The sequence below is a fragment of the Cornus florida genome, unplaced genomic scaffold, assembly GCF_030987335.1.
Source record: "Cornus florida cultivar Cherokee Brave unplaced genomic scaffold, ASM3098733v1 CherokeeBrave_3.0.0_Hap2_Chr01, whole genome shotgun sequence".
Lineage (NCBI taxonomy): Eukaryota > Viridiplantae > Streptophyta > Magnoliopsida > Cornales > Cornaceae > Cornus > Cornus florida.
The window spans coordinates 106766891-106791590 of NW_026775571.1; the positions used below are offsets into that span (position 1 = coordinate 106766891).

A 24700-nucleotide genomic window follows, 5' to 3' on the forward strand; every position below is an offset into this window, starting at 1 on the left:
TTCGCACATCAATATTGGTTTACAACTTCTAAAGCCATTATTACATAACATATGCATCAAATTGACAAAAGAATTTGTACTCCTGTAGCTCTAATAATAAGCACACATCCACTTAGTACAAACATTACTGATTCACATTAAATTACAAAGATGGTCACAGAACCAACCCATCTCAGAAACAAAGACCCACAAACCATTCACATCATCAACTATATGTCAATCTAATTGACACTTTCATAATAGGAACACAATCACTCACTGATAAATGCGCCAATAGAATTACAAATTTCAGACAAACTGAAATTACAAAAGTACCTCATGCAGCAAGTTCTTCTTCCTCATCCTCGTACTCCTCCTCATCAGCAGTGGCATCCTGGTATTGCTGGTACTCAGCTACAAGATCGTTCATGTTGCTCTCAGCCTCGGTGAACTCCATCTCATCCATACCCTCACCAGTGTACCAATGCAAGAAAGCCTTCCGCCTGAACATTGCTGTGAATTGCTCACTTACACGCCTGAACATCTCCTGAATCGAAGTTGAATTGCCTATGAAAGTAGATGCCATCTTCAGACCCTTTGGTGGGATGTCACACACACTAGACTTGACGTTATTGGGTATCCATTCAACAAAGTAAGAAGAGTTCTTGTTCTGGACATTTATCATCTGTTCGTCTACCTCTTTGGTACTCATCTTACCACGGAACATGGCTGAAGCAGTTAAGTAGCGGCCATGACGAGGGTCAGCAGCACACATCATGTTCTTAGCATCCCACATCTGCTGGGTCAATTCAGGTACTGTAAGGGCCCGATACTGCTGGGAGCCTCTCGAGGTTAAGGGTGCAAAACCAACCATGAAGAAATGGAGACGAGGGAATGGAATAAGATTAACTGCAAGTTTTCGGAGGTCAGAATTCAGCTGTCCAGGGAACCGAAGACAGCATGTGACACCACTCATGGTAGCAGAGATCAGATGGTTGAGATCGCCAACTGAAATAAGCAGAAAAACAGTTACTCCTCAAAAATAACTAAACAATAAGCAGATCAAATAATATTTGGGGGAAAAAATCCGGTCATGTTCCTTTCAGATTCCAAATCATTTAGATGAAAAACTCTAAGTATAAGAAAAATTGGAAACGGTTATGATGAATCTTTAATAAGCATTCACTTATGATGAATCTTTAATCAGATCATGTCCCCTTTAGATTCCAAATCATTTAGATTAACAACTTGAAGCATAAGAAAAATTGGAAACAGCTATGATGAAACTTTAATAAGATTCGAAATCAGTTATGATGAATCTTACTGTCAATATCTACTGTACTAGCAGACGTGAAAAGTAAGTAAACTGTAAAATAAAAGAGGCATGATCAACCCATTCTAAAGTTAACTACCACAAATAAGAGGCTGACAAGATATAAAAGAAGGTACTGAAAGGGACTCATGAACAGCATATTTTCCAAGTTAACTTGCAATAGCAGATTGTAGAAATTCTGATGTGCACCATCGAAAGGAAGGCCCTTTAACAGGTGAAATGTAATCTCTGAAAATCACAAATTCTCTCAATTATAGATAACACAGTGAGAGCATACAATCGGTGTGTGAATAACAAGGACAGAAAGTAAGCCGCATTATTCAAAACTTGCCTGCTTTCCTATGTTGACTTTTATCCAATATGAACAAGGGAACGTTCACCACAAGTTCAATTTTAATCCTTCGAAAAAGCTTTTATCCAATATGAACAACAGAACAAGAGAAAAGAAATGATTTCCCATAATTTTATGTAATTATGATCAGCAAATACGGCTAGGACTTACAGGTTGGGGTTGCGAGCTTGAGAGTACGAAAGCAAATATCATACAGAGCCTCATTGTCCAGTACCATACATTCATCAGCATTCTCCACAAGTTGGTGAACAGAAAGGGTGGCATTGTATGGCTCAACAACAGTGTCAGATACTTTAGGAGAAGGGAAGACTGAAAATGTCAACATCATGCGATCTGGATACTCCTCCCTGATCTTGGAAATGAGAAGGGTGCCCATTCCAGAACCCGTTCCTCCACCCAAAGAATGACAAACTTGGAATCCTGCCAGGGGGAAAAAAAAAAAAAAAAAAAAAAAATCAGTGCATTCAAACCAGGGAGACACTACCAGATAAAATATGAAAGTGCAGCATCCAAGTACAAGAAAGAGAACTTTAAACTAGAAACATCTTTCTAGTAGATATCTATAATTTTGCTACTGAAAAATAAAGATGGAAAATAAACTTCAACAATAATTTTGTCTAATGAAGTATGGCAGCAATATTATTTCATGGCTAACTACGGTGGGATTGAACTGCACATGCACCTAGATATAACAGTTATTCTACTCTAATCTATTCTTCAGCCATGGAAAACAAATTTGCATAAAGGAGTTGATAACAAAAGTGTGCTTTAAATACCACAAATATATTCAGGACAGAAATGATTCAAAAGAGTGACATTCAGATCATGAAAACACTGAAATAAAATCAATCTGTAATCACAACTAATTCTCAAGCAAATAAACAAAAACCTATAATTTCCAGACATGTATAAAAACTAAACTCACATACATAATAGAAAGAGAACCATTAGCCTCTTACCCACAAGGAAAAAAAAAAATAAATAACACCCATTTCCATAAAATGACAGATATAATCAATCTACTCTAAAAACATAATTTCAGAAACAACCACCCAAATCACAACCAACAAAAACAAAAACACATAATTTCACAACAAAAAAACCCTTATCATAAAAACAACAAAACAAATACAGAATAACAAAATTCTAAATCACATTAACACGTGTGTATATATATATATATATTTATAAACCATAAATTCTCAAAAAATTACCCTGCAAGCAATCACAATTCTCAGCTTCCTTCCTCACCACATCAAGAACAGAATCGATCAGCTCAGCTCCTTCGGTGTAATGGCCTTTGGCCCAATTGTTCCCCGCACCGGACTGACCGAATACGAAGTTATCGGGTCGGAAAATCTGTCCGAAAGGGCCGGATCGGACAGAATCCATTGTACCAGGCTCGAGATCCATGAGGACTGCTCGTGGAACATAACGACCACCACTAGCCTCATTGTAGTAGACATTGATACGCTCGAGCTGGAGCTCCGAATCGCCGCTGTACTTTCCGGTGTGGTCGATGCCGTGCTCGTCGCATATCACTTCCCAGAATTTGGCACCGATCTGGTTACCGCACTGACCGCCCTGGATGTGGAGAATTTCCCTCATTTTCCCGGGAAAATGTTTTCAGGGAATGTAAGGAAGTGTTTGGATTAGAGGAAAATTGGGTTGGGGAAATATGGAAAGATCTGAAAAGGTTACAGAGAAAGAGAGAAGAATCAATGGACGGTAGAGCGAAAATGGGGAGGACCAATTGGCTAAATAAAACAAGTCGGTTTGGGATTTATACTGGGTTTAGTTTTAATTTTGACCCTTTGTTTTGTGATATTTGTTTAATATGCCACTCCCGTTTATTTTAGCGGTAAATTACAAATTCAACCACTATCATGTTTAACAATGACTCTAATCTGATACTGTGAGTGAAGGGATGTGGGATCTAGTACTGACATTTAAGACGAATATGGCAATTGAATTAATAGAAAAACTTAGGTTGTAATAACACAAATTAAAATTGTCAAATTTTTGAAATCCAAATAATTATTTTTTAAATGAAATAATATATGAGGTATGAGCTATCACTTACGTAATTTTATTCTGAAATGATGTATCATATATACTTTTGTTAAGAAAATTCTGGAGTTGTCCAACTTTTCAATCATATATAAGAGTATCTCCAACAGTACGGTAAAATAGTCCACTTTTTTATTTCTAGCAGTTTGTTAACTTACATTGTCATATCACCAATGTGTAAAAGGATTATGTAAAATATACAACCTTTTTACACAGCCAAATTAATATATTTCATTTTTCATCTTTCTTTCTCATTTCATTAAAGAATCAACCATATATTAAGTAAATTTATAAAAATTATGTGGGTCCTGTGTATGTGAGTCCTAACATGACACATGGTTGATTGTTATTAGGAAATATATTTTTACACAAAATGTATAAAACAACCGTTGAACTAAAATTTTAATATATTAAGTAAGTTTGTAAAAGTTATGTGAGTTCTGACATGCATATGTGAATCTTAACATGACACATGATTGATTGTTATTGGGAGATATATTTTTACACAAAAGGTATAAAATAACCATTTGAGCTAAAATTAAATAATCTAAAATTTTTGTGTAAATCCATCATGATACGTTAGATTTACACAAAAAAAAATATACACGGAGATGCTCAGATTATGAATTGTGATAAAACACCCGACTAATTTTTAAGAGTCAAAAAATTTATCCTCTTTAAAAATTATTTACAAACTTTCCATAATTATCATCAAGAAAATCTTTAAAGGTTTTTTAATAATTATATTTTCAGAACATGTAGAAAAATGTTCTAGAAAAAGTGTTTTAGAGGTATTCTGTTTATGATAGTAAATGGCATAGACCAGTTTGCCCTTACAGTTGCGCCAATTTACTTAATTGAGACTAACTATTTAGCACTAATAACCCTTTTTTGGAAGTGTACTTTAGTGTCGTGAAAAATAGAAAAGCTTTGATCTAGACAACCTTCTTTTATTTTTTTCCAGTAAATAATGAGGAGACAACCTTGTTTGGGGAATGATTATATCTTAATTTGATTTCACTTCTACAGCAAGTAAGACTTAATACGTGTCGATGAAGGAATGAATCGAGTTCAAGGGCGAGAATTTCAAGACCTTTGGATGCCTTAGAGTGGACCCCATGCACTCGGCTCGACCAATGGGTTTATAAATTATTATTCTTATTAAAATGGGATTGGTTAACTATGCAAGTATTGAAATTGGTGGTGAGGAAGTTGGGAAAGGTTCCTTTTTGAGTTTAAGATAGTAAACATGATGATGATGGATAAACATGATGATGAGGGATAGTTAAATTTGGCGCATATGACTAAATTTGTTAGGTAATTAAATGCGTTTAGTAATTTAATTTTGAAAAAATTATATTTTAGTGGCCAAAATTAAACATAATTGCTATATAATGACTTTAAAATCAAGAAAAGGTAAATAGTGACTAATTTTGAAACTTAATTAATATTAAGTGACCATTTGATGGTTTATTACCTAAATAGCCTTCTTATAATATATTATTATGTAAGTAGACAAATTTACCTTCTACATTAACCTAAATAAATACTTACTTAAATTGACTAACAAAAAGATAACAAATTATTAAAGTGAATCTCTGAAGAGAAGATCAAAATGGGAGAGAACTGATAATGGATATTATATATCATTTTCTTCAAGATTCTAAGAGACATGACGAGAAAATTGTACTTCTTCTTATTCATTATTTTCAAGGTATAGTTATTATACTTTACGAGTTGATTTGTCTGAGAGATCTTTCTTGAGATATAAGATTGTAATTTTTAAAAAATTTTAATACTACTTAGTTATAGTTCAAGAAATAATGACTATTGTTGATTAATTTCATAATTTTACTAACTGTTAAAGGATGTTTCAAAAGTATGATTTGTCACTGTAAATGTTATGAGCGTTCATGTTGGAGAGCCTTGAAAAATAAATAAATGATGGAAAAGAGATAATGTTGATAAAGAAATTTTAATTTTTTAAATTGGTAAATTATAAACTAAAAAGGAAAATATTAGATGGTTGAGAGCCTTGAAAAATAGATAAAGGATGAAAAAAAGATAATGTTGGTAAAGAAATCTTAATTTTTTAAATTGGTAAATTATAAACTAAAAAGGAAAAAAAGAAAACGTTGGATTAGAGAGAGAGAGAGTAGGAGGAGAATGAATTTAATGACTTATTATTTATATTGGATGGCAATTTTATCATCTAAAATTTATTTTTAAAATGTTTATTAAACTTTTAAGTGTTTTTGACCAAATTATCCTTAAATGGTCACTTAATATCAATTAAGTTTCAAGATTGGTCACTATTCACCTTTTCTTGACTTTAAGGTCACTATATAGCAATTATGTTTAATTTTGGTCACCAAAATATAATTTTCCCTTTAATTTTTTTATTACTGATTATAAAAGTAAGTTGAATTTTAACAAATTTAAGTGAAACTTAAAAAATTAATTACTAAAGAAAAACTGTAAGTTTAAGTTAAATTAGTCTTGTCCAGGTTACCACGGCCACATATAGATATAATTCACATGCATTGTTAAAGTAAGATTGAAAGGTACTTATTGAATGTTTGCTCTTTAAAAAAAATGAGTTGGGCTAATGTGCTTTTGCAATGAGTTAATACATATCTCAATCCAACTATTACATTAATCCGCAGCAATATCAATGAAAAAGAAGGTGAAAGTGGGAGAATGTATTAGGTAATAAGGCATGTCTATGTTCGGTTAACGAAAATTCGTCAATTGTCTTGTAGTATCAGTCTCTTACTTTTTAAAATGATATTAAAGGTTCCAGTCTTAATAAAAACATGTGTGCGTGAATACCACCAACTAAGAAAAAAATAATTAATTAAATAAAAATTCATCGCAATTAATTGTATCACTTAAAAAAATAATTTTTCACAACTTTATTTGTTAGATTTTCATTGAGTGCACATACAAATAACGTGGTATGCTGGACTCACCCAGGGATTTCAAGCAGTGGGAAGAGACAGATAGGTTACAGTGCCTTGTACCTCATGGTATGCATGTATATTAAACAAAGGTCAACAGTGGAAAATACCTTTGGTGGGCCTTTTGCTGAACCATTGGGCTTAGATTGAATAAGATAAGTTTACCTTTCGCGGGACCATGCCCCTAAAGTTGGAGTAGACTTGGCCTGATCTTTTTCGGGCCAATAGGGATGTTGCAAGTTAGTAATGATGCAGTTGACGTTGGGCTTAAGGCGTGTATATCCACCACAAGCAAAATCATATAAGCTCGTGTTTGAATTTATATTAGCAAAAAGTCATCCTCAATTATGTTTGAATTTGCAAATAATCCCCCAAATTATATTTTATACATAATACTATTTAAATTATCACATTTTATTATAAAATGCCCCAATGCCTAAATTTTATTTCATTAAATGACAATAATGCATTTTCTTATTGAATTACATTTAATCTATTTTTCTTATTTGAAATAAATTATGAAAAAAAATTCATACTAATTTTATGACATACTCTACATTAAATTTGCATAAATTTACCTTTAATTTTTTAAATTAATTATTTATATAAAAATCTTAAGTAGAAAATTTTAAAACAATTTAATCAATTTATTAATTTTCATGAATATAATAAATAATTTACATGAAAAAAGAAGGTATTTTCATTAAAGTAATTTATTAATTTTTTATCAATATATTGTATTAAAAGAATGTATTTTTCTACGGTAAAAAAAGTTTAAACTATGTATAATAAGTTTTATTATAAAATATAAATAATAAAATTTTAACAATAAGTTAGTCATTTTAGAGAATGGTAGTTATAAAATCTATTTATTTATTTATTTTTCTTTTCATTTTTTTTTTTCATTTTTATGATAAATTGATATCAATAATAATATTAAGGTAAATAGTATAATAATATTTAGAAAAGATAAGAATTTATGAAATATATATATATATATATATATATATATATATATATTTAGATAAGAGAAAAGATAATAAAATTAATTTAATAAGAAATGACAAATGTAATGAGAAAGGGTAAAATAGTCTTTCGCGATGAGTTTGTTCTTAATTACAATAAATTAATATTTCAGGAGGGTAATGTTTAGTTCATGAGAGTTATTTGCAAAAGAGCAATAGTTTTAGGGAATTTTTTACACTTTACCCTATTATATAAGGATAATTCTTAGGGGTGGCAAATTTAGTTAAATATATTTACCTAATGAACTTTAAAATTTGCAAAAATTAGAATACTATGCATTTTTACCAACAACAACTTGGAATTTATTGGTAAATTATCTTTGAAAATTTTATTAAAACTCACCAAAAATTATTAAAAAAATTATGTAAAAATCTATTTATCAATACATTTTAGTTATTATGTGCTCGTTTGGAAAAAAATTCAAAACGAAACATGAGGTTATATGATTTTTGAGATGTGCATGCCACCAGGTATTTTCCACTGTTGATCTTTGAAAATAATGATTGCAAAAGATATAAATACGCAGAATGAAACTGATTGTGTCTTAGCCATACTCTCCATTGGTTTCTTCAGCAAACGCATCCTAGGAGCTCGTTGTGCGCGTGAAGTTGTGAACATTGTGTAGATCACTTCTCTTAAAAATCTAAATGAAATTAACATTATATTCTCTTTATCTCTTAGAAATTCCAAATTTTTTTATGTCAATAATTAATCTTGAACTTTCTTTTGTTCAAATTTTCTAATTAATTTATTCTCTGTCTCGTTAGAAGATCGTCCTTAGACCCTTTAACTAAATATTTCCGCATTAACAAAGATATAGGAATTTCTGTTTTTTGTTTCTTGTTTTTTTGTCATAACATGCAAAAAACTTATACAATAATTTTGGAAAGATTCGAAAATTTATCTTTCATTTTAAGTGAAGAGTAGTGAAGATGCAAGGAATTCATTTCTATTTTCTCTCTCTAGAATTCTTACACTTCAACAGAATCAATCCCCTTCTCTATCAATTACTTCTCATATTTATAGATACTTACAAACACTAATGGACTGCTAGATCTGGGCCCGTTCCTCTGTGGGTTTTGGTCATCTTTGATGAGCTATTCGCGTTCGGCCCAAATGGCAGTATTTCTCTATGGGCTGGACCCAGCTGCTCGGACTGGATGCCATGTTCGTGGGTCATATCCGGCCCATGTCACTTCTGGCCTCCTCAACTGCCCCCATAATTACTCCTTATTTAATAAGGGGGTAATTATCAAAGGCGTCTCATCATGACGTTGACAGCTCGAGAAACTCTTATGGGGGAATGGGCGGTCGGATCCGGAATCAATGTTCCGGGGTTCGATAAACTTCTCGCCTCCCTGACGCTTCGGCCCTCGGGTCCACTTCGTCTTTATAAGGCTCTAGAATGCCACTTCATGCCTTTTTACCGTCTTCATCTTTCTCCATCATCAGTCAAATCTCTCGCTCATCTTTTTAGATAGTGCTAAATTTCATCCGGTGAAATTCTTCAAGAGTCATTCTTCCAGCGATCTTGCAGTGCTCTTTGCTGCTTTTTACCCCAGAGGTTAGTATTGTTCCTTTTTACTTTCGGTAGACTTCTTTTTACTCTTTTAGATCCTTCAATCGCTTTCACCATGGTTGTAGATCTAGATGTTCTTCGTATGAGACTTAGACTTCCTGACAACATCCAAGTTAGGGTTTGCCCTAGAGATGTTAATATTATGACCGGTGCCGGCCTTCTTCCCGGCGAGGTTTTATTTACTAACCTTCAACTGAATGTCGTTAGGTTCCCTCTGCATCCCTTCTTTAACTATGTTTTCAATAGACTGGGGATATCCCCTCTCCAGGTAAACCCAAATTTCTTTAGAATCATATCCGTTATGTTACTACTGATTCGTGACAGAGGTCTGGATCTTGACCTCATAGATCTTCTTCTTTGCTATAAGGTCAGTAAGATCCGAACTGAAGAGCCATTCTACCACCTCTACCCGATCGACAAGATGTCCATATGTACGGATACAATCAAATCTGAAAAGGGTTGGAGGGATAACATTGTGGGTGTTAGTGGGGCCTGGTCTTCGCCGGCTGCAGAGGATTACCCAATCCCGAGCGCCTTTGGCGTCTGTTCTGTCTCCTCGTATTCCGCTTCATTATTGGTGGCTCGGAACTCAAGTCTGAGTGCTTGACTCAAAGAAGTACCCTCTGGGGTTTGCAGTTTAACCCCAATTCCTGCCCCCATCTGATTAGAGGAGCCATCCACATAAAGTTTCCAAGAGTCGCATCTAAGGTCTTCTTCCGTATCCTCAGAGTCACATTCTAGCAAGAAATCAGCTACCGCTTGTCCTTTGACAGCCGTTCTCGGCTCATACGTTATGTCAAATGAGCTTAACTCTATGACCCATTTTGTCATTCTGCCCGAGAGTTCTGGCTTGTACATAAGCACTCTGATTGGAAAAGTTGTTAGGACAGCTATAGGGTGGGATTCGAAATAATGCCTCAACTTTCTTTTTGCGTTTACGAGTGAAAGTATCACCCGTTCGGCCTTCGAGTACCTTCGTTCTGCCTCGGTCATTGTCTTACTGACATAAAACACCGGGTGTTGCACCCCTTCCTTGCAACGAATCAGAACGGCACTTGTTGCAACACTAGATACTCCAAGATATAGTTATAATTTCTCTTCTGGATCCGAGGCTGACAGAACTGGTGGATTCTGCATATATTCCTTCAAATGGGTCAATGCTTGTCGTTGTTCATCCCCCCAGACCTGTCTTCCATGACTCCGGATCGTGTCAAAGAACGGCTTGCAGCGGTCTGATAACTTAGAAATGAATCGACTTAATACAGCTATTCGTCCTGTGAGGGCTTGCACTTCTTTGATCATCTTTGGCTCAGCATTCTTAATTAAAGCCTCTGCTTGAGCAGAGCTAGCTTCGATGCCTCTGCGGTTGACCACGTGTCCCAAAAACTGACCGGAACTCACACCGAACGAGCACTTGGTTGGATTGAGCCTCATCCCATATCGCCTCAGCACATCAAACACATCTTGCAGATGTTTCAGATGATCATCCTTCTTCCTACTCTTTACCACCATATCATCAATATAGGCTTCCACAATCTTTCCTATTTGATCCTTGAAAATTTTGCTAACAAGCCTTTGATAAGTTGCTCCCGCGTTTTTCAGTCCGAAAGGCATAACTTTGTAACAGTATGTCCCTCGTTCGGTAACAAAAGAAGTTTTTTCTTCATCTGCCGGGTCCATAGGGATCTGATTATAACCTGAATAAGCGTCCAGAAAGGTTAAACGCTCATACCCGGTGGTGGCATCCACCATTTGATCAATCTTAGGCAGTGGGAAGCTATCCTTCGGACAGGCTTTGTTCAAATTGGTGAAATCAATGCATACTCGCCATTTCCCATTCTTCTTCTGCACGACAACGACGTTGGACAACCAATCAGGATAGTGCACTTCTCTGATGAATCCCGCATCGAGCAGCCTATCAACCTCCTCGGCTATGATCTGGTTACGTTCTGGAGCAAACCTTCGTTGTTTTTGCTTTACTGGTCTGAAATTGGGATTGACATTCAAGGAATGACAGGATACGGAGGGATTAATTCCAGGCAAATACATTGGCATTGTGAGACAAGAAGTCAATTAGCTCCTGCTGCTCTTCCCTGGTCAGTCTTACTCCTACTCTGGTAGTTTGCTCTGGTTTGGACTGATCGATCTGCACATCCAGAAGGGGCTCTTCGGTCAAGTCAACTGGCTCCTCCACCCTATTCTGCTTGGGTGGAGGTTCCTGTAATTGCTATCTTGGGCTCGCCGAACGGATGGACGCCTTCCCTTTCCCAGCATATTTTAGTGTGACGGAATAACACTCTTTGGCTGCAACCTGATCCCCATGAATGTCTATCACATTATTTCCATCGGGTCCAAGGCACCTTATGACCTGATGCAGAGTTGAGGGCACACCTTGGACTCTGTGAATCCATCATCTTCCCATCAGGAGATTGTACGAGGGGTGAATCTCCACAACCACAAAAGTTTCCATAAGAGCTCGTTCTGCAGCTTGAACTTCTACTTCCACCATACCGATGGGCTCCACCCTCTTACCATCAAATCCTAACAGGGGATTTCCAGTGGGCTTGAGCCTCTCTGGCTTAATCTCGAGCCGATCAAATGTGTCCCTCGGCATGACATTCGCACTACTTCTGGGATCGATCAGAACTCTTGCCACCAGGCAGTCTGCCACTGTCAAGCTAACCACCAACGGATCTTTTATGGGGGATTTGAACACGCAGCAGGTCTGTCCTGTCGAACTTTATCTGTATCGATGTGATCTGTTGGTGCAGAGTATTCACACTGCTGACCCTTTTCTTCATCTGCACCTGCTGTAGGCGCGTTCGGAGTAGCTCATCTGAGTCTTCGCTAGGCTCGGGTCGACCGTGAATAGCATTGATTATACGAATTGGCTGTGAATTGTGGGAGCTTTGCTTCTGACTCCTTTTTACTTGCTCCATCGGTCGATTCTGCTCTATCGCCGAGCCTTGAATATAACTCGCGAACTCCCCTCTAGCTATCAACATCTCCACTTGCCTTCTCAAATTCCTGCATTCGTTAGTCTGATAACCGAAATCGGAATGGAAAGCACAATGTTTAGTCTGATCCCTCTATTCGAAGGGTTGCCTAATTGGCAGTGGTGGATGAAACTTATCTTTGTTCTCCTGATATAGCCTCACCAGAGTGACTTTCAACGGAGTGATTAGCTCTTCCTCCCTGGACCTTTTTTCTGCCTTCCAGGAGGTCTGACGTTGCGGCTGAGCCTGCTTCTGCCTGATATTTGCCTTGGACTTTTCCTCGGTCGACACGACCGACGCTGTCCGAGCATTGGCTGCCTCCTCTTCTTCTAGGCGCACAAAGCCATCGGCTCTTTCATTGAGTTCATCCATAGTCGTCGGCGTGTTCACTACCAGACTGGTATGGAACGGAGTGCCACGTGTCATGGCCAACTTGAAGGCTTGAACCGCTATAGAAGGGTGGCATTCGATCACCATACTCTTAGTGAGGTTAAACCTGGTGAGAAAAGCCTGGAGACGTTCATCTTTGTGCTGTTTCATTGTGAATAGGCTCGAGATGTCCTTCGGCGGACACTTGTTCCTATAGTACTGGCTTATGAACCGATCGCACAGGTTCCGGAAGCTATCAATGGAGCCCCTAGGCAAGTTTTTGAACCAGCTAAGCGCCGGTCCGGCTAGACTTGTAGGGAAACATTTGCACATTAAAGAGTCGTTCTCCGTATTCAGAGCCATCTTCAACTGGATATGGTACACAAGATCGATCGGACCGATTGTTCCGTTAAACAGAATAAAGACTGGCATGGCAAATTTCCTTGGATGCGGAGCATTCAGGATCTCATCAGTGAATGGTGAATCAACCGTCCGAGCCGTGGATTGGAGTGCTTCATTCTCTCTCTGGAGCCCAGCGGTAGCTCTATGAGCTACAGATCTGCTCTCCGAACCGCGATGAGTGAGTGTAGCCATGGAGGGCCGGTAAGACGGATCGAACGACCGTTCCTCAATGAGCTCTCTTTGCCAAGGCGATACAACTCGGCGGCGATCAACCTCTATCACTTCCTCTCGGTTGAACCTTTCTTGATGCGGATCGAAGGTCATGGCTTCGTTCTGTCTGATCTGCTCATGTCGCGGATCAACGTGAGTCGATCCTTCGTGATCCTCAACTCGACGAACATTTGGCGGCAAATCGTCCATCCTCCTTTCATCACGGTGGAGAGCTGACTGATTGTTCTCGTCCTGCTCGCCTTGATGTGCGATATTAGATTGAATACCTCCTTCACCGGCCGGAAGTGAACGCGGAACCGCGGGCATTTGCTGATGCTGCATTCCAGCTTTCAATTCTGCATTCTCTTTTATGAGAGCTTCAATCAAGTTCATCAACTCCTCAAGCTTCGTTTGCTGGACAGCCTCTATCGGATTGGAGCTTTCACCTATCATTATTCCTGAACGGAGTAAAGGCATTAATCTCCGAATTATGCTTATGGTTGACGAGATCTGAATTCTCCGAATTCTAAATCCGTCAGATCCGGCCACAATCGAACAACTCGTTGTTGCGTAGATCTGAAGCCACTTCCGTCAAAGCAACAGGAACTAAAATTCCTCCAGAATAGGTCATAATCGCTCAGATCTGGATCCAACTCCCAAAGATCGAGTTTCGTCTTCACGAATTGGTCTGAATCCACGCGATATTGATCAATGATCAATCAATCTTCAACGTTTCCCACAGACGGCGCCAATTGAAGATGCAAGGAATTCATTTCTATTTTCTCTCTCTAGAATTCTAACACTTCAACAGAATCAATCCCCTTCTCTATCCATTACTTCTCATACTTATAGATACTTACAAACACTAATGGACTGCTAGATCTGGGCCCGTTCCTCTGTGGGTTTTGGTCATCTTTGATGGGCTATTCGCGTTCGGCCCATATGGCAGTATTTCTCTATGGGCTGGACCCAGCTGCTCGGACCGGATGCCATGTTCGCGGGTCATATCCGGCCCATGTCACTTCTGGCCTCCTCAAGTAGATACCACTATACTATAATTATTGATTATAAATTATAAAATATTAGAATTTTAGGCTTGTTAAAAAAATAAATGACGCTATAACATGGTCTAACATCATCAATATCACATGTTTCCAACTTTCCCTATTTGTTAAAGTCCCTATTTTTATTTTTATTTTTATTTTTATTTTTTTTGAAAGTTAAAGTCCCTATTTTGCTTCTCCAAGTACCACCATTTCCAATATGTATCATGCAGATTTATTAATTTTTTTTTTTTTTGGCCTTTTTGTTTATCTTCAACTTTAACCCTGACTTACAAGTATAATCTATAAATTATATGATATTATATATAATTTTATACCATATACACACACACACACACACACATAGTATATATATGTTTTATGGCATTATACATGCAAAGAAATCCCCAACATTTATCTTTACGAAGAACAGTGAGACAAGGGGAAAGAAATATATTAATTTGATTAGATAACGCCCGGGCCACTCAATATAATTTGTGGCTTAAGACTAAACAAATAAAGTGTGTTAGTAATATTCTTATAAAATTTTTTATAATTTTTAAATTTGTTACTCAGTTTTTTTTTTCATTCTCTAGTTTCATCGTTAGCTAATTGAATATTACTTCGAATTAAATAGTTTGTGACAAAAAAATAAATCACCATATCCAAATCTTTTGAATACACGTGATATTTTCTATGATGTTTCTTTCCATTGGTAATTTTCGAACATAATATGTAGCTGAAAAATGCATAGAGTTTTCATCTTTTTTTTTTTTAATTTTTTTTTTCCTAGTTAGTACTCATACACACATGCCTTCACTAACCCCTGACCTCTCTTTGAGAAATAAAGGCTTGATACCAACTGGCCTGTTCGTAGAGTTTTCATCTTTAGGATAATTAAATCATTAATTCTAATTTGACTATTTTTTACTAATAAATGTCTTGTTTTTGGATTAATATTTTTTCATTGTCCAAGTTCATAGATATTTTTGGGAATAGAATATGATTTTTTATACCACTTTCTTCTTCTTTCTTTTTTTGTTGTTGTTTTTCAAAAAGATTTTTTTGTCACTAATATCTTCTTCTTTGTTAATGTATAATTACTCTTCTAATTCCTCTAGAAAACTTGGTTGTTCATTTATTGCTTTGATTATTAGTTATAGCAAATTTATGAATAGCTCATTTTTCAGACTTAATTAGTTTATCTATTTTTCTCTTCTTTTTTAAGTTTTTCACACTTGGATTCATACTTTTTAGTAAACATATTCAATAACAAATAGAAACATTTATTACAACTCACAAATAAAATTTATGATTTTATGATAACAAAATTAACAACACTATAAAATAATTTAAATTATAGTACAACATAATCTGATTTCAAAAAATTCGGTCCATATTCAATAGAATAAAGTTTGCACAAAATTTAGTGAGAAAATATGTGAGGAATAAAAAATAAATAAATAAATAAAAATAATAATAAAAGAAGAAGATAAAAATAAATATGTAGTAGGAGTCTTGGAAGAATATGGAAAGTTTCACCAATTCACACTACAACGTTAAATATATATGGGTGTAATGATCATGGGAATATATATATATATATATATATATATATATATATATATATATATATAAAGATGAATGTCGAATAAGAATAGAAATCTTTTAGGCCCTTATTAAATCTTTCTATTGGTTAAGATTTAATAATAGAAGGAAATAAAATTTTTAAAAAAGTTTTAATATATAAAGATAAAAAATGGAGCCCCCAAATAAAGGTGAGAATGGATAGAATTTTTTTAAGCCCACTATTAAATCTAGACTTGGATCCTCTAAATGAAACATTTTCTAAGTTATCGTAAGTTGAATTTCCTACGGAATGACACGTAATTAAAAAATGGAGCCCTCAAATAAAGGTGAGAATTGATAGAATTTTTTTAAGCGCACTATTAAATCTAGACTTGGATCCTCTAAGTTAAATATTCTCTAAGGGCTTGTTTGATTTCCTACTTCAGCGCTGAATAAAGAAGACGGTGAATGATTTTTAAGAATAAGTGCGTTTGATAAAATTTTAGGATACCGCTTAATATGGTAGGTACTGCTTAAAAGGGACCAAAATTTTAAGCAGGGGAGGGTTGCTAATCGTAGAAGGCGGCAAGTGATTATGTCTAAAACTATTTTTTAATGACTACTCCACCCTTAAATAATCACCCTTAAATTCTCTTTGCGAGTTCTCTCTGCATCTGGAAATAGTGTGAGTTATCTCATTGAAAAACTCTTCTATATATATTTGGTTGGTTGTTACTTTTTTTTTTTTAACTTTTACATTATAGAACAAATTCTTAAAAGAAATATAATTTTACTAAATTCCCAAAATAATAATAATAATTCTACGTATTATATTATAAAACACATCTCTTTGGTTACCTATTCAAATTTATTTAACACCAGTATTTATATACCAAAATCTATTTCTAGATAAGAATTCTTTTAATTTCACCTACTTTCTTTAATATTTTTAATATCCTTTTTGATACCGTACATAAATATTATATAATCCAAAACCTATATAGTTTAAATTTTCTATCACTTATATATATAATAAAATTCTATTCCTGGATAAGAATTCTTTTTCACATACTTTCTTCGTATTACTCTTTTCGATATCATACATAAATATTATGTAATTAAAAATAAATATATTTTAAATTTTACTTTCTTTAATCTTTGTAGCACCTTTTTTGATATCCTACATAAATGTTATGTAATCCAAAATCCATATATTTTAAATTTTCATCAATTATTTATATAATATAATTCTATATCTAGATAAGAATTTTATTTTTTAATGATTATTTGACATTATTATTTATCGTTAAATTGATATATTTCATTGAGTGAATTAATGTGGTTATTTTATTAATAATTTTATATTATAAATATAAAATTGTTATGAGTATCATATATTGAGCACAAAAATATAATATGTATAACTTTCAGACTTTAACTTTTGTATATAACAAACAACCTTAATGAATTCAGTACTTAAAATTAAAACATTGTCAAACGGGTTTTCAAATTAATACACTCAGCACTTAAAATTTCAGCTCTTAAAATTCAATACTTAAGATTTTTAGTACATAATTTTCAGTTTTATCAAACAACATCTAAGTTATCGTAAGTTGAATTCCCTATAGAATGACACGTAAGTTAAAAATTACACCGTTTTGAAATAAAAATTTTTTTTTACTAAATTTTAAAAACTGTATCGTTTTAAATTAAGAAAAATTCACTATACCCTAACTCGCCTGAGGCTGCCCCGTTCGTATGTGATATATTTGTCTTGGTGCATATGCTATTTTGAGTTAAAAAATAACAGAAATATTTGTCTTCACCAAACATGGACGGTAACAATTAACAACTGAAAGTGACGGTCTTCTATTATGTGTGATTAAGATTAGTCCGTTGAATTTTTTTAAATATTTTTCTATATTTTTATGATTATTAAAATCTTTTTTAGAGTCTGCAACCAAATTGGGGTATATGATTGTGAATACAAAGTTCTATGTTATTTGAAGCCTAATTAAGTTAGTTGATAATAAGGAAAATGAATAAATGAATTTTTAATCAGAACTAGGTACATTGCAATAGTTTAAGTGAATAAAAAAAAACCAAATAAGACTCAAGAAATTTGAACATGAGTTATAAATTGAAAACAGCCAACATAAGCAAAAACTATCTACATCAAATTAAAATCATCTTCAATTTGGCCTTTTCCAGCTGTAGTGGCCCTTTTGCCCTCCATGAAAAGTTACATTCACTCTTAAAAAAAAAATTAAAAAAAAAATAAAATAAAAATGCAAAAACAAAAACAAAAACACCCTCCCGGAGAATCTTTTTCGCTTCTCCCTCACTTACAATCTACTCCGAACAAATAATGTCTAAGAAGAAAATCAGATGTATCAAATTTTATCTTAACAAGTGAAAAAATTATCATCTTAATTTCTAAATTATAATAAAATAAGATAACATTATGGTTGGGCAGAAAAATAAAAAAACACACACTCAAACACAAACATAATCCACGTGGTAAAAAATTGTTGCAAACTTATATGTAAGAGTTATGCAAAATAAATCAAAAGTGTAACTTAACTAAACTATATAAAAATGTTTGGTGTAACTTAATGTTGATTGAGTATTACTTGCATAGATGATTCTTTCTCTATTTTAATTTAAATGTCGCTTTTGGAAAGTAATAATTTTTAAGAGAATATATGAGACCTGCATTGTTTACCTGAAAAGTTATTAAATTGTCCTTTTAATTTGAATATTCAAAATATATATAGAAAGATATAAAACATATTGTTTAAAAAAAAAAAAAAAAAAAATTACATGACACTCATTCTGAAAAGAATAAAGTATTGATTTTGTTATTGATTGTGGTGCACCATACAGAAAAATAAAACCGTATTTAATTTTGTAAGTGGCACAATAGTCAATATTGGAGAATTAGAGTGGGAGTCCGAGACACTCCCACTGACATAAACCATGTAAACTTTTTGCTGACCAATTAATAGTGACAAGTGTAGGCGGAGCCCCAATAACGCCATTATTATTTTCTTTCCTTTTCTTGGTCCATTGACGGTCTTGTCAGAATCAAAGTCAGCGACACAAACGGCAAAAAAAAAAAAAAAAATAAAATAAACCAACACACCCGTCACTTCCGAAACAAAGCAAGACAACACTGAACACACTGCTTAAATGCACCTCGTCCAGTTCACACCCGCCCATCCAGGCATCAACCGTCATCTCTCTCAAAAGTTCCCCAACACCATCCTCCATTAACAACTCAAGATGATCATCTTCAATTCTTTCATGTAATCTCGAACCCTCTCTCACCAGTGAATTTGATGCTTAATGGGATTGCCATGGCGGTTTTGAAAATGGCAGTCGTGGTGGTTTTGGCTTTGGGTACAAAGAAGTTCGCGATCTGGATTACCATTTCGGCTTTGTTGCTAATGTTTTTGGAATTTGCTAGCAAGCAATTGCCTAAATTATTCAAACAGTGTTTGAATTCGCAGAAGTCATTCAATTTGCTGATCCAACGGCTGCGAAACAGTCACGACAAGGTGGTGGACAAAGAAGTGACTAGGGTTTTGAAGCTGCCAATTGAACAAGAGACTGGTGTCTCTGCTTTCTCTGTTTTAGTTAGTCGTGAGTTGAATCCACTAGTTGAAGAAATTGAGATTGTACAACCAAACTCTGAATTTGAAATGAGTGATTGCAACAGGAAATGGGGATGTGAAAAATTGGATACAAATAAGGGGGTTAGTGAGAAGCAAGAGGATCATACAAGTGATGTAGTGGAACTCAAAAGGCGACCTTCTCGTAGTACTAAGATAAAATCAAAGATTAAGAAACTTGTTAAGAAAAAGCTTTGTAGTTCTTCGAAGAAGAAAATGAATGATTTGAAAAGTGAAGAATTTAATTGTGTTGGAGATGGCAGAGTAGTCATATCTGAAGAACAAGAACAAGAAGAAGAAAACAAGGACGTATCATTATTGTTTTCATCAAGTGTTGTGATTTGTTGTTCTGGTGAATTGTTGCTTTCGGAGGTGCAAGAAATTGCAGTTAGGGAAGAGGAGAAGAGGGAAACACAGAGAAATTCAGGGTATATCATTCTCTTTCTGATTGTTCTTGTTGGACTTTTGGGAGGTCGAAGTTTGGCGCTTGTAATTACCTTCTCATGGTGTTTGATGCTGAAATTGCTAAGGAGACTTCAACTAGGTGACGGTGATCAGCTCTCTTGTCAAAAATCTAGTTAGAATTTTGGACACTCGCGATGTTGTTTAGCTTTTAAGGCTAAAATAGTATAATGAAAGATTTACTGCGAACAAGTTTTAATCTTTTGTCGGCAATCCAACTTTAGGTATTGTCATGTGAACTGTAAATTTACAGATACAATTACAACCAACGATAGTTCACGTGTTTTTGTCGATTTCAATCTGTTTCACTATCGGATGAAGGCAAGAACAGTTTTGAGTTTGTTCAAATGGTTCAACTCTAATAAATAATAACAGGGACCTTCATTGGTGAATTTCATTATCAACATTAATGAAAAATATAGATTGGAAACTAATAATTTGTTCACGATGGAGTTTCTATGTTTTGAGAGTCATTTTTTTTAAATGCCATCCCCAAGAAAATGAAGAATTTATATACGAGTAAACTAGGGTATTGCAGAAATTATTCTTGAAACTGACCTTCTTGCCTTGAAGAGAAAAGATTATAATATATCACATTTGGTAGGTCAACTGTCTAATTCTATGATCATATCATTTGGTACACCGCATCAGTTTTTCACCTTCACCATAATTTTCCAACATCGAGCTCATCATTCTTTATAAAACCGAGATTACCCAGACCAATTTGGGTAATGGCCTTCTTAGTTCTTCATGAACCCTCTTTTATAAACTCCGGTTTAGTTTCCCACCATTTGCAGTCTCTGTTTTATCCATTTAGCACAACTTGCTCTATTCTTTATTCTCCTATTGCTCGGTTTTCTTAGCTCCCCGGCATTTTCAGGTTGTATTCTTCCTATATCCATTTAGTAAAAATATGCTCTGTTCTTCATCCTGTTGCTTAGACTGGACTGTCTTGCTGCTGAAACATCTTCAGATCAGTGTTCATTTCTATCGAACTGATGCCTGGCTCCTTCATCATATGACCATTCTCCTGCTAGAGCATAGAAGTTTGATAGCAGGATATAAAATTCATGGCTTTGTGAACCCAACTTAATAAGTTCATTTGCAACCCTTGATCCAAGATCAATATTTGAATAACTTAGGCAAGCACTAAGTAGAGTTTCGTAAGCTACGAGTCTTTCGTCAGCTGGCATGATATTGATAAAATCCTCCGCAGGGTGCAAGAGTCCGGCTTTGCTCAAGAGGTCAATCAGACAGCCTAGGTGCTCGATCTTTGGTTGGATATTGTATAACCCTACTATTCTATTGAACAAAAAACAGCCTTCTTCAACTAGCCCCGATTGTCTACATGCTGCCAATACGGAAACAAATGTTGCTTCATTCGGCTTAATTCCATGTTTCTCCATTTGAAAAAACAACCTCAAAGCTTCTTTTTTGTGCCCATAATTTGCAAGCCCTTCAATAACTGTTGTCCAAGTAAAAACATCATTTTTTCCATCTTGTAGAAAATCACCATGGCTGCATCCAAACTTCCCAACTCGTGTACATGTCAATCAGAGTTGTTTTGACAAAAATGTCTTGCCTTGTATTGTTTTGGAGGACAAACCGATGAACAAATCTACCATATTGCAGGTCTGATACGCTAGCACAAGCTGCAAGAACACAAACTATAGTGGTTTCATCCGGTTTCACCATTCCACTCTCCATTTTCTTAAAAAGTGCTAAAGCCTCATTTGGACGCTTTCCCTTTACATACCCATGAATCATTGAGTTCCACAAAACTATGTCTCTGTCAACCATACGATCAAATATACCACGAGCCATATCTGCAAACCCTATTTCCACATGACAATTGATCAAAATCGTTTGTGACACAACATCACTCCTACCATCCATCTGGGTAAACAACTTTCGCGCCCCATTCATCTCCCCACACTTGGCATACAAACCTAGCAGTGCATTCTCCAAATTCAAGTAGCAAATGAATCCCACTTTTAGAACATAAGTATGGACTGCCCTACCGTACTCTATCCCTCTTACTTGTGCACAAGTTGTAACTAAAATCACCAAAGTGACCTCATTTGCTCGAATGTCTTCATGCAACATTCCTCGAAACAGAGGCAGTACTTCGGACTGTGACCCGACTTTTGTGCTGTAAGTGGCTAGAAGTGTATTCCAACTTGTGATATCTCTCTGAGACATAGTGTCAGACACGAGGTGTGCATCGGTAATCTGTACTGTGGAGCCATGTAAATGAATAAGAGCATTTTCTACATAAATGTGGCCATCTAGGCCTATTTTTGTGATGTGGGCATGTACTTCTTTACCTTTTGCAAGTGAGTACAAGCCTTGAGTACAGATGGGTAAGTGTAGTTGTCTGGGCTATAAGAATCCAATTCCACGTGGTGGTTGTGGTATGGATGAGACTAGTTGTGATGGTTTTGGCTAGGATTTGGAAGTTGTTTGATGTTGTGGGCTGATCATCTGGGGACACAAGTATTCTGTGCACTTGGCTGCACATTAGTACTTCATTTGATGGGGTTTGGTTTAGTGGTTGGTTGTCAAGCTATTGCTAGGCACAAAAAAAAGGTTCTTCTGGTGGGTTATGTATGACGTGCAAAGCATACATGGAAGAGCCAAGGAATTATTTGAATGGTTGCTTTTTGAACCTTTTCTTCCAATTAACGACAATGCATTTGAAAAAACTTCAAACTTCTATCTTTTAAAATGAAAAAAAGTAGAATTATATCAATAGATTAGTAGCCTAACTCAGTAGTTCAAATCTCAAGCGAAGTATTTGAGTGTCAGAGTACACACACCAAGTCTACTATATAATCTTTTTACTCGTGGTAGAAATTATTTCCAAATAAATCATTTAATCTTTATTACTTTGACCTCCCCTTTAAGTTAAGTATGTGTACTCAACCACTCTCCTATTATTTAGAATTTTTTTTTTATTATTTAAAATGGCCATACTTGTCTTCCCTAGTTCCCTTAATTGAAATAACATCCTTAGAACTACCCTTGACATGGTTGACCAAATTTTAGTATACAAATATTCATGACAAAATGATGTAATCCAAATATCACTAAATTCTCTGTGTCCCATTCTCTCTCTCTCTCTCTCAAGCTATGAAGCACGGACATGGATACGGGACACGGGTACGATACGACACGGATACGGCGACACGGCAAATTTCAAAAAAATAGGACACGGACACGGCGGGGATATGCCTATAAAATTATATATATATATAATTATATATTCAAAAATAATTACTAGAATCTTGTACAGATAAATAAAACAATAACAAAGAACAGAATCAATTTCAATAATTTCATCTCTGTTATAAGAACAATATGGACAAGACAAAACAGAAAATAAATGAAAAATAAAGTTGATCCAAATTCCAAACGAAGATGTACAGAAGAGACATAACTATAATGAACTAAATATGTATATGAATAAACATATATACTTTCAGTCTTTCACAAAGTTTTGTTCATATAACTTAAATATATATATATATATATATCTTGTTCATGAAGAGAGATAATTGAAGAAGATGAGAGACTGAGATGAGTGAGAGAAAATAAATTTTGTCTCACAAAAGTGTCGGACCGTGTGTTCGAGCCTCGGACACGCGTGTCCAATAAAAAATAATATTTGGACACTTTACAGAAGTGTCGGACACGTGTCCGAACCTCGGACACGGGTGTCGGTGTCCGAAAAGTATCCGACACGGGTACGGGACCCCTGAGAGGAGTGTCCGTGCTTCATAGCTCTCAAGTCATTCACTGACAGCTCTAATTTGGAGTTCAAATCAATATTGATAAAAATGAATATATTACATATATATATATATATATATATATATATATACACACACACATTTAATTGTGGACATCAATGGGCATGGCAAGAAATTACAGTCAAACCTCCGGTCACATATATGTATAGAATTATTTAATTATCTATATATATATATAAATAAATAAATAGATATAACATTATATATAAAGTTATAAGAGATCTTGTAGATCTCCACTGAGTTAAAATGTAGGATACCTATGTGATTTATATCTACAGATACACATCTATCATGCATGTAAATAATACTTATTTGAAGAGATTGAATAGAACCAGATTCAGGAGAAAGTATTCCAAATCATGGTCACTCCTCTATTACAGAATGCTATGGTATTAATTTATCTGACTTGTACTCTTATCACAATTGGATTACTACTTAGAGTCCATTTGGGATTGCAGTTAAAATAGAAAAAAATACTTTTTATTAATGTAATTGTCAAAAAAAATTATCATTAGTAAAAAATATATGAAGTGTTTAGTAACATATTACAATAAATATTTTTAACAATTACATTATTTTTTAAATTTATTTAGTAATAATATTTTTTTAATACATCTATTGTTAATTTTATAATAATATTTTTTAATATGGTGTTACCATATTTGATAATAGCAACTTTAATATAATGTTACCATATCTTGGGATAGTTTTTTTTTTTTTTTTTTTAAATACTTTTATTGTTAATTTTACAATAATATTATGGGTTAATTCCACCTACACCCCCTGACGTTTGCATATATTTCACTTACACCCCCTCTACGTTTCATTATTCCACCTATCTCCCTTGAGGTTTTGATTTATGTA

General features: G+C 34.7%; 3 protein-coding genes across 3 annotated transcripts; 1 reads left to right on the forward strand and 2 right to left on the reverse strand.

Moving 5' to 3' along the window:
• Positions 1-89: 89 nt before the first annotated feature.
• Positions 90-3436, reverse strand: LOC132312309 (tubulin beta chain). Its single transcript, XM_059810637.1, has 3 exons — positions 2879-3436; positions 1815-2084; positions 90-987 (listed from the first exon to the last, which is right to left on the reverse strand). The coding sequence occupies exons 1-3, from the start codon at positions 3270-3272 to the stop codon at positions 317-319; spliced, it is 1335 nt and encodes a 444-aa protein (XP_059666620.1). The 5' UTR covers positions 3273-3436; the 3' UTR covers positions 90-316.
• A 15811-nt stretch (positions 3437-19247) lies between these two features.
• Positions 19248-20144, forward strand: LOC132279841 (uncharacterized). Its single transcript, XM_059781892.1, has 2 exons — positions 19248-19696; positions 19826-20144. The coding sequence occupies exons 1-2, from the start codon at positions 19248-19250 to the stop codon at positions 20142-20144; spliced, it is 768 nt and encodes a 255-aa protein (XP_059637875.1).
• Positions 20145-20998: 854 nt separating this feature from the next.
• On the reverse strand, positions 20999-22226 carry LOC132279849 (pentatricopeptide repeat-containing protein At2g29760, chloroplastic-like). Its single transcript, XM_059781904.1, has 2 exons — positions 21631-22226; positions 20999-21542 (listed from the first exon to the last, which is right to left on the reverse strand). Exons 1-2 carry the CDS (start codon positions 22224-22226, stop codon positions 20999-21001), a joined length of 1140 nt encoding a protein of 379 aa, XP_059637887.1.
• Between the last annotated feature and the right edge of the window lie 2474 nt (positions 22227-24700).

Coding starts and splice junctions, on each gene's coding strand:
- LOC132312309 (XM_059810637.1), bottom strand. CDS start 3,272: ATGAGGGAAATTCTCCACATCCAGGGCGGTCAGTGCGGTAACCAGATC. Junction 2,085..2,878: donor GAATTGTGATTGCTTGCAGG/GTAATTTTTTGA, acceptor TCCCCCTGGCAG/GATTCCAAGTTTGTCATTCT. Junction 988..1,814: donor CAAGCTCGCAACCCCAACCT/GTAAGTCCTAGC, acceptor TGCTTATTTCAG/TTGGCGATCTCAACCATCTG.
- LOC132279841 (XM_059781892.1), top strand. CDS start 19,248: ATGGCGGTTTTGAAAATGGCAGTCGTGGTGGTTTTGGCTTTGGGTACA. Junction 19,697..19,825: donor GATGTAGTGGAACTCAAAAG/GCGACCTTCTCG, acceptor TGGAGATGGCAG/AGTAGTCATATCTGAAGAAC.
- LOC132279849 (XM_059781904.1), bottom strand. CDS start 22,226: ATGTCTCAGAGAGATATCACAAGTTGGAATACACTTCTAGCCACTTAC. Junction 21,543..21,630: donor TATGGTAGATTTGTTCATCG/GTTTGTCCTCCA, acceptor GTTTGGATGCAG/CCATGGTGATTTTCTACAAG.